The sequence below is a fragment of the Vanacampus margaritifer genome, chromosome 12 (genome assembly GCF_051991255.1).
Source record: "Vanacampus margaritifer isolate UIUO_Vmar chromosome 12, RoL_Vmar_1.0, whole genome shotgun sequence".
Classification (NCBI taxonomy): domain Eukaryota; kingdom Metazoa; phylum Chordata; class Actinopteri; order Syngnathiformes; family Syngnathidae; genus Vanacampus; species Vanacampus margaritifer.
Window position 1 is genome coordinate 7,261,564 of NC_135443.1, and position 10,214 is coordinate 7,271,777.

The 10,214-nt window shown below is 40.9% G+C and overlaps 1 protein-coding gene across 1 annotated transcript; it reads right to left on the minus strand.

Moving 5' to 3' along the window:
- Positions 1–459: 459 nt before the first annotated feature.
- On the minus strand, positions 460–5,448 carry LOC144061904 (WW domain-binding protein 1-like). The gene is made up of 4 exons (XM_077582822.1): positions 5,220–5,448; positions 4,441–4,543; positions 2,679–2,840; positions 460–1,556 (listed from the first exon to the last, which is right to left on the minus strand). Exons 1-4 carry the CDS (start codon positions 5,274–5,276, stop codon positions 1,078–1,080), a joined length of 801 nt encoding a protein of 266 aa, XP_077438948.1. The 5' UTR covers positions 5,277–5,448; the 3' UTR covers positions 460–1,077.
- Positions 5,449–10,214: the final 4,766 nt, after the last annotated feature.

The following is a 10,214-nucleotide window of genomic DNA, read 5'->3' on the forward strand; positions in this document are numbered from 1 at the left end:
TTGAACTGCTCAAGTCACAGCCGTGACAAGTGCAGAAGTCATAATGACAAGTGTGTAATTTCTACACTTTTCTTTTTTTTTAATGGTCTTTGTAGAGGATGAAAACGTTAATGCCACATAATTAGTTGGAATAATTAGTAGGCTACAGTTCCATCATTGCATATATAACAACCTTTTGGTCTGTGAAACTGCACTATAGCCATATATATATATATAATATAAGAATAAAGTAAATCAAGCACGATTGTGGTGTATCTTGCATTCGTCTCCATAGATCTCAATTGGAAGAAACAACTTTCTAAGTATTTTTTTGTCCTCGAAAGTTATAAAAGTACGCATTTACAATAAGTTGACATCCAGTGAACTTTATTGGGTCTCCATTGGAAAATGATTAGTACGCAACTCTCATTCACTCTCCCAAGAATGTTCCATGCAATGAGTTTCAATCAGGCAAAAAAGTAAGTAAATAACAGTTTTTTATTTTTAAACTATAAAATGTAATGCATACATAACACTTCTCCCTGAAACAAAATTAGTTCACATACATTTTTGAATGTTGAACTGCGATTAAGAACGTATGGCAAAAAATGTATGATTCCTGAAAAATATTGTCAGCATATATTGGCTTGCATTGCTACTGCATCAACGAAAGGCTGGAATCAACCAGATTTATCCACACGCTGCAAACAAAACTGTCAAATGTAAAACACGCTCAATTCCAGCCCAGACACAAACATTCCTATTATTGAACATGAACAAAGACCATCCCTTAACTATCCATGTTGCACAGTTGCAAGGACTTCATAGTGTTTACCAGAGGTGGGTAGTAACATTTAGTTGAGTAACTTTTCAAAAAAAAAAAGTACTTTTAAGAGTAGTTTTACTTTTACTTGAGTAGACGTGTGAAGAGTCGTTACCCGCCACCCCATACATGTATTCGATTTTACTGTTTTTTTACGTAATGATGGGACCCGAGTCTTTATAGAGAGCCGTTCACCCCCCCCATATTAATTTTTAAGTAAAGCTACTCTTACTCGAGTACAATTTCCAGCTACTCTGCCCACCTCTGGTGTTTACCTATGAAACGTGTGGTTCTGTATCCACAGTTGTGTGTTGAGTCGTGTTTTCATTGCTCGGGCCATTATTATTATTATTATTGTTGCCGTGCTCACATCTCACCGAACCACAGCCAACGCAGGCTTCCTCCATTCGTCCCACTCCGTCGTCATCCGCCTCTTCTCTGGGTAAGAACCCGGGCTGATCCCACAGTTCCTGGCCATCAAACACTTCGATCCCAGAGTCGCCCGTGAAGCGCCGGTACCGGCACTGCATTGACTCCTTGTTAGCGCAAGTGCTTTGAGGGAGGGGCTGCGGGGTCTCTGGTATGTCCGTGCAAACGGCGTCGCCTGGGACGGACGCGGCCGCGAGGCGACGGGATTCAGTGAGCGCGTCTATGGGCGGGGTCGTCGCCAGGACGGGCGTGTAAGGAGGAGGGGGAGTAGACGGACGGTCGATGACCTCGTCGTAGGCTGGCAAGAGGTAGGAGGGGAGGAATCCTGAAAAAAAAAAATAAAAATCACAATCAATGATGGATTATAATAACGGAAAACAGCTCCTTTTACAATGTTTTTGAGCTAGAAAAAAAAAAACATGTCCGTCCAGATTTCACATTGACTCGTTTCTACACGTTCATTAACACTTATTTCATTCTATCAAAACAAACAAAAGCATAGAGCATGTAGAATATATGCAAAATTAGTAAACGTGTACCACATTCAATTTAAATAACATAATAAAAGTAACAGATTTTTTTTTTCTAATCTCATCTGGATGCCACAATTTACAAAAGTCGTCGGCTAAATTACCCCAAAAATGAGAAGAGCCACGTTAATGGAGGGCTAAAATTCCAAAAAACAACATCCGCCTACGCAGTGACCATTTCACAGGGGATCGTTTTGTAAACTTTCAGTAGAGACTAACAGGGCTTTACTCTTTCTTTGTCTTTGGGACACTTAAAACATTTAAAATAGAACGTATTTATACGTTTTTGGGAGCAAATTTGTTAATGGGGAAAAAAACGGGTCTATCTTTTTTTTCACACTTGTCCTAGCTTAGTGGCACAAGTTGACACCGTAAAATTTTAAGTTAATGATTATTTGTTAAAAGCAATAAAGTTGATCAGTTTGAACATTAAATATCTCTATATTTATTCAATTAAATATAGATTGAAAATCCATTCAACCATTATCCGAAGCGCTTATCCTCACGAGGGTCGCGGGGGGTGCTGGAGCCTATCCCAGCTGTCTTCAGGCAATTAGGCGGGGGTACACCCTGAACTGGTTTGCCAGCCGATCGCAGGGCGCAACACAAATAGACAAACAACGTTTCACGCTCACAATCGCGCCGAGTGTCCACGCACACGATTCGCAAATCATTGCGTTCCGTTTTTTATTGATGTTTAACACAACGTCCCAACTTCATTTGGAATCGGGTTCGTGTGATGTTCGGCTTTGTGCCAAGCCGGCGTCAAACTCAAGTATTCATTACGCGGTTTGACTGCGATAATCGTACAACTGAGGACAAGCGTAGCTACAATGCAACCCGCGGCGAAAACAAGTTTGACGTCCTTTGGCGGGACTCGAGGCGGCGTGCGGCGAGACGCACAAACCACTCCTTACTGAGATAGAGCGGAAGCTGAGAGTTGTTGTGCGCTTCTCTGTAGGCAATGAGGTTGATCTCGTTCTGCCGGCGCTGCTGCTGGAAGCGTTGTTTGGAGCGCCAGTGCTGACACAAACAGCAGCACGTCAGGATGCCGATCAGAGTCCACACCAACCAGAACCCTGTAAAGACGGCCACAAAATGTCTGCCATTACATAGAAAAAATTGCACACCAGTAGAACAACAGCTTCCGTGGTATGTCATTGTTTAGTTTTACCTGGTAAGTATTAGGAAAATAAATAAATTAATTAATTAAATAATGCATTGGCTTTATACACAACAAATAAACACAACACTTTTTTTGTTGCTCCCATTTTTTTAATAAGATGAACTCAAAGATCTAAAACTTTTACCACATACACAATATCACCATTTCTCTCACATATGTGTCTAAATGTGTGATAGTGAGCACTTCTCCTTTGCCGAGATAATCCATCCCACCTCACAGATGTGCCATATCAAGATGCGGATTAGACACCATGTTTAGTGCACAGGTGTGCCTAAGACTGTCCACAATAAAAGACATTCTGAAATGTGTAGTTTTGTTTCATTTGGGGAGGGGGTTGGGGGGGCTAAAAAAACAGTCAGTACTGACAACTCAAAACCAGTCAGACTTGGAGAAGGCGTTCGACCGTGTCCCTTGGGGAGTCCTGTGAGGACTGTTCAGTCCCTTACGACTGGTGTCAGAGTTTGATCCGCATTGTCGGCACTAAGTCGGATTCATTCCCAGTGAGGGCTGGACTCCGCCAAGGTTGCCCTTTGTTCCCAGAATTTCTCGGCGCAGCCGAAGCGTCGAGGGAGTCCGGTTTGGTGGCCCCAGCATTGCATCTCTACTTTTTTTTGTGGATGATGTGGTGCTGTTGGCTTCTTCAAGCCGTGATCTCCGACTCTCACTGGGGCTGTTCGCAGCCGAGTGTGAAGCGGTTGGGATGAAAATCAGCACCTCCAAATCTGAGATTTTGGTGCACCGTCTGCAGCGATGCGGTCCCGTTGTGGTGAAGAAGGAGCCGAGTCGAAAGGCGAAGCTCCCGATTTACCGGTCAGAAGAACAAGATCCCGGATACAAGCGTCAAAAATAAGTTTTCCTCCGCGTTGAGAGGAACCAGTTGAGGTGGCTCGGGCATCTGGTTTGGATGCCTCCGGGCATGTCCCACCGGCGAGAGGCCCCGGGGACGACCCAGGACACACTGGGGAGAGCATGTCCCTCGGCTGGCCTGGGAACATCTTGGGATCTGGAGGCTGGTTGAAGTGGCTGGGGAGAGGGTAGTCTGGGGTTTCCTTGCTAAAGCTGATGCCCGCGCGACCGGCCCCCGGATAAGCGGTAGGTAACGGATGGATGGATTGCACAGGCTAAAAAGGCATACAGCGAAGTGGAGTTCCTCAAAACATGCAAAAGAAATGTAAAGTATGATTTGTCCAAGTAGGTGTTTACAAAAAGTGTAAGAAGAGAAGAAGTGGTTTAGTACATTCCTATTTCCGTCTATCATCTAGTGACAGCAGCAGAAAAACGGAACGTTCTGTATTCCTAGTTTTATACGATGCCATAAAGTGCAAATGTTTCTTTTTTTTCCTGTAAAATCGACTCTAATTACGTACTGATAAAAAAACAACAACATTTATTATATTAAAAGATTAAAGACCCAAAGCCAATATGGATTTACATACAATTGCTTCTACCTCAAACGGCTCATGAGTGCCAAAAGAAGAGGTTGGGGAACTTACACCACAGTTCATAGTAGTAGCTGCAGCACTGCGATTCTGCACAGCAGTGACCAGATTCACAGGTATAGCTATCGTTGTTCGAACCCATGCACACCAACTTCTCCTGTCGAGACAAAAAAAAATGTAGTTTTGGGGTTCAAATGGAACACATGGGATTTGCTCAGATGGCACGTCAGTTTTAAAAGATGTTCTGCCACTTTTAAACATGTTTTCTTTCCATACATACAATTTAAATTACAGAAGTTACTTCTTCATCTGGCATACACCTTTTTTTTCAAAGTCCATGTAAACGCTTTGAGGATGCTGTCCAGCAAAAACTACTCCCATTTGTTGGAACTAATGTTGAATGAGCATTCATCAATGCAAAAATGGAGATGTAACATTAAAATTGTCCAAAAACGTGTGAATTCACACTTTTCATATTAACAGGCTTTGTGCTATGCTACAACTGAAAAACACACCAAATCATTTTAGTTAATTGTCAGCGAGGCAGAAACAGAAAATGTTGTTGAAATTAGATTATTTTTGGGTTGTTTGTTCTTGCGATTGAAAACACGACGTGAACGTGCTATCGAGTGTTACTAACCATCCTTCTAAAAACTCCACTGATTTCGATGAAAAATAAAAGTTGGACAACAAAGAATTAGTCGACAAATTCGTAGTTAAAGACCAAACTGTGTCAACAAATGATAAGTGATAGGAAGCTAGGTGCTTCTTGGCTACCAGTCAACTGTTCCATTAAGTTAAGGCGAACGTTAGCATTAACCTTTCGCATTTACCTCAGTGGCCTCAGTCGCTAAACTTTCTTGTCCAACGGTGTAGTCAAACATCCCCATTGCTCTAAATTACTACAAATCCTATACCTCTTAACAGCCCAAATGCTGCTAAATTCTCACATTTTTGGAAAAGAAACATCTGTAAGAGTGCTCATAGCACAAACAAAACAAGCTGTACTCAACTTCAACCGTTGAGTTACCTCATCGGTCCCCGATTGGTCTAACCAGTCGTGTCTTGTGCTGCCATTGGCCGTTGTCAAATAAAATACGATAGGTTCCCGTAAAGGTTACGTCATCTGTAAATAGGCAGAAGAATGATCCCAGTTCCGAAGGAAATGGAAAGCAGAAGTAAGCATGTCCCGTTGAGATGGAAACGTATGTACAACCACAATTTTACGCCACATCAATCCCCCATATGGAAAATAAATAAATAAATGAACGCTCAGGGCAATGTCCAAGCAAAAAAACATAGAGGTCGCACTCGCATTAAACTTTTGTCAAGTATGGGACTGCCAAAATATCATCCTACGGCCCATAAATGCTCTGCAGGCTGCAACTTTGAGAGGCCTGCTTTAAGATGTTCAAACACGATTTTTAAACACTATATTTAACATAAAAAAATACAATGAATTGATGTTAAAATGGGTGGATGTTAAGAAAGAGCAAGTGTAATGGATAACTCGGAAAATTATACAAACAGTATTAAACAGTAAAAACTGTAATTAAAAGAAGAAAAAATATATAGCGAGACCACGGAAACTGAACCTCAATATAAACCGCGTACCACTAAGAACTGCAGTGGACCCTTTGAAGGAAATGGCTGGCAGTCTGTCATTCTCAGTACTACCACTAGATGGAGTTAAATTATAACTGTATGAACCTACTGTAACGTTTTAAAGTGAAACACCGCATTTCTGACACTCTTGTCAAATGTCATGACTGTGGTCAAAGCTGTCACTTAAATATTGACAAAGTAAAGGGAAGCATTACTAAAGTGTACTTGATAAAAAGGTCCTCCTAGTGTAGCTCAGTTTCTATTAATGGATGTAATCCAATCTGAGCTATGATGTACATTTTAGAAAGCACCCCCCCCTTGCACTAAATATATGTGACCCGCTCCTGCAAAAGGGTCTGCATGTCGCTATGATTAATGTTGAGATACGGACAATTTTACACAGTTTGTACATAATTAGTCCATTTTGAGATTCTCTTGTTTCATTTCCCAGCAGCACAAAGGGAACACTTGTAATAGAAGTATATGAAGTAATTATTAGGCAGTATGCATCGTAGCTAGGGAGTGTTTTTGACCTAGCTGCTAAGCTAAACCCGTTTTTTCTCAAAACGAGGGATTTCTACCATCCAACATTAAAATTGCTGTAACTTTTTGAGGTACGCCAATGTATTATATATCATTTTAAAGGGGATTATGTGTAGAATTTGAATATCTCAATTGAGATTTTTTGGGGCATATAAGGACCCTTTTACCAGTCACATATGTAGCGCTGTGCTAAAACAGCAGTTCACTCGCCTTGACCCTCTTTGTAGTCATGTAACATGTCCTCTTCCGTATACCCCCCCCCCCCTTCCCCCAGGTTCTTACATCATGACTTGTCTTTTGAACTTTTTAGCCCAGTTCTAGGGAACAAAAGAGAACAAATCACATTGTTCTTTGAGGAATTTTTGTTTGTTTGCTGCTTTTCATGGCCTCTTTTTTTTCAAGGCGCCTCCTCATTCAGGATCCCAAGAAAGTCAATGGTTCCTTACATCCCAGTTTGACAAGTCAGGAGGATACATGCTAATCCCCTTAATCTAGCCTTTCTCTCACACACTGCCACAGGGAGCGAGGGAGCGCAGAGAGTAATCCTGTCGGAGAAACAATAGGATTAAGGGCCCAACCCTGTGAGCGACAATCATGCATCCACTGACTGATCTGCAAAGCAGGAGCCCCGACCACGCTCTAGAATGTGACTTTATTTTTGTTTGGCGGGTCTGACAAGGATTGAGGTGAAGTAGGGGAGGGATGGTGGGATGTGACAAGGGGGGCGGGGGTGGGGGGTGCTTCTTTGAGGGGCTGCTGGAGGTCTGACAGGCATTTGGTCCGCTGAGCACCAGGGACCCAGGAATGACTGACAGGTGAAGTGGAAGGACTGGGTGGCTTTGCTATGGGTGAGAGATTATCCATGGGGGTTGCGTGTGTATTTGTGGTTAAGTGTACAGTGCAAATAATACTTGTGTTGCTCAATAAAAAGACTGACACTTTAGTTTGGGCTCAGGTATTTGCATTATATGATTTTGATATGCTTTTGCAATGTATTGTTTTGACCTTTGAACTCAAGAATATTGAGTTTCAAAACGATTTGCATTTTGACATGCCATATGCTGGAAGCTTAAATATGGAACGGACTGCTATTTATATAGCTATTGCATCACTTTTCACGGCTATGCAGATGACAGTCAGATATCTAAATCCATCTTAGCAAAAAGGACGCTTTCTCACTTTTGTCCTGTCTGGAGGAAATCAAAGCCTGGATGGCACTCAATTTCTTGAACTTCAACAAAAAGAAAACAGAAGTTATGGTCTTATTCTGCTGATTTGAGCCCCTATCTAAAACCCACAGTCTCAAACGCGGACGCTAAGCTAGACAGTGATTTTAAATTAGACCGTGAAATTTGCAGTTCATTTGAATATTCTTCTATTTGTTTTCAAATCTCGAAATGGTCTTATCCCACCTTACCTCTTTGAGCTTCTCCACCACCACCACGCACCTGCCCCGGCGCCTCAGGTCAGCAAACGAGACACGGAGGATGGGATCGAGCTTTATCAGTTGCCAGTTCCTCCCTTTGAAACGACCTTCTGCTAAACATTAGGCAGCCTCCCTCTCTATCCACTTTTAAAGTTCGTCTTAAAGCACATCATGTATTATTAATTTATTGATTCAAATTTATTTATTTATTCAACTACCTATTTCTTGCTATTAATTTATTTTTGATTTTATGTACTTACCTACTTATTCTATTTATAAAAATATTTTGTTGCACCTGTTTTTACTGATTTTGATCCTATGTAAAGCACTTTGTATGCAGCAATAGTTGTGATTTATAAATAAAGTTGAGTTTATTAGTGTACTTTTTTTTGTGGCCACTAGATGGCCACATTAGTACAATATACAGATGTATTAGGCAGACTGAAATGAGTTCCAACTGAACTCTCAGGGTAGGTGGAAACAATGAAAGAATCACCTACACAAATCCAATCAACAAGGTTCTTCTGATATTCCATAATCAAAGAAACATCCACAACACTCAAGGAAGCAGTTTTAGAGTTTAGGTTCAAATTGGGTTATGGTTGAGGTTAGGTTAAGGAAGGGGGAAGGCAATCATTTTTGATAGTTGGGGTTAGAAAATGCATTATGTCAATGAGATGTCCCCACGATGATAGAAAGACAAACGTGTGAGTGGGAGTGTGTAAGTTTTGGATAAATGATCAAGAAAAAAGTTTTCCATTGTGTGATGTTTGCGTTGGATTTCCAGTTTTTGAGGATAGGGTTGTGTGTGTGTGTGTGTGTGTGTATGTGCCATATTTAAAGCTGCAGACCTCACAGTTGCCTTCATGAACATTCCTATTTCAAATCTGCCGAATCTGGGATGCTCTAGTCTGAAATACTTCGTCCAGCTCCTTCCAGAATGTCTCTTTCTCTTCTAGTTCACGTTCTTCCTGTGAGGCGTAACCACTAATAACATTAAACATAACATCCTCAATTTCAAGCTTCAGTGTCACAACTCAATCTGACACGTTTAGATCTTTCTGATGCGACTCTGAATTTATCCAGGCTTGAGATCGGCCTATGGTTTTGGACTGGATTGTGTCTCCATCAGGCTGTGCTCATTCACTGCCATTGACGGCTATAGACGTCAAAAATTCAACTGAACTTTTTCTATTAGTTTAACGTTTTTTCCCCATCTTTGTTAACAAGAGTATAAAAGCCTAGATTTTTTTAATTGTATATTTAGAACAGATATAAAATTTGTGATTAAATGTGAGTTAACTAGTGAAGTCATGCGATTAATTATGATTAAAAAATGTAATTGCCTGACACCCCTAATTTTTAATAATCTTCTCTTTTTTTCAGAAAAGATTATTAAAAAAAATAAAATAAATAAAAAATACTATTTTCTATTACTTTAGAAGAAGATTGTTAAAAATTAGTTGCGTCAGGCGATTAATTTTTTGCCGTAATTAATCGCATGACTTCACTAGTTAACTCACGATTAATTCACAAATGTTATATCTGTTCTAAATGTATTTTTTTCCCCTAGGATTTCATACTCTTCTTAACAAAAGTGGAAAAAAATGTTAAACTAATATAAATAGTTCAAATGAATTTTTGACGTCTATAGCCGTCAATGGCAGTGAATGAGATAATTGAAACTGAAATATCAAGTGATCCAATTTTTCCACTATCTATAGCTTTGGTGCAATTTGGAAATCAGGAATTGAGTGCCACCAAAACCTGCCTTTGTAGTTGGAAACTCCAGGTGCACTGTATGTGTGTGTGTGTGTGTGTGGATAATCCAGGGTCGGTACAAACGTAAACCATCTTCTTGTATCCATGTGTGGTAAGAAGTGGATTTGGGGGATCAAACATGCAAATCCGCCATGGTGTGTGATCTGAGGTGCTCGGGTCAAATGTATGTACATCCAAACAGCGTGTCTTCACAGCGATGACTTGAGTTTGTCAAGAGGATAATGTGCCTTAATCACTTCAAAGACCTCAGACGCATTCAGACAGCCCAGTCACAAAGTTGGGGAGGAAAAGTTTGAGCTGTTTTCCTTACAGGCAGTGAGTGTGTGCATTTGCATTTTATGTGTCAAGCACGCGAGTGTCGTCTACTGCCCTCCGGCTAACGGATTACCGTTCTTCCAGCAGGCTCCAGCATGCTTCTTATGTCCAACAAATGACTTTTTGATTGTTCTGTCCATCTAGCTTTCATCATCAC

Coding starts and splice junctions, on each gene's coding strand:
- LOC144061904 (XM_077582822.1), bottom strand. CDS start 5,276: ATGGGGATGTTTGACTACACCGTTGGACAAGAAAGTTTAGCGACTGAG. Junction 2,841..4,440: donor CTACTACTATGAACTGTGGT/GTAAGTTCCCCA, acceptor CCGTCTTTACAG/GGTTCTGGTTGGTGTGGACT. Junction 1,557..2,678: donor TCAGCTTCCGCTCTATCTCA/GTAAGGAGTGGT, acceptor TTTTTTTTTCAG/GATTCCTCCCCTCCTACCTC.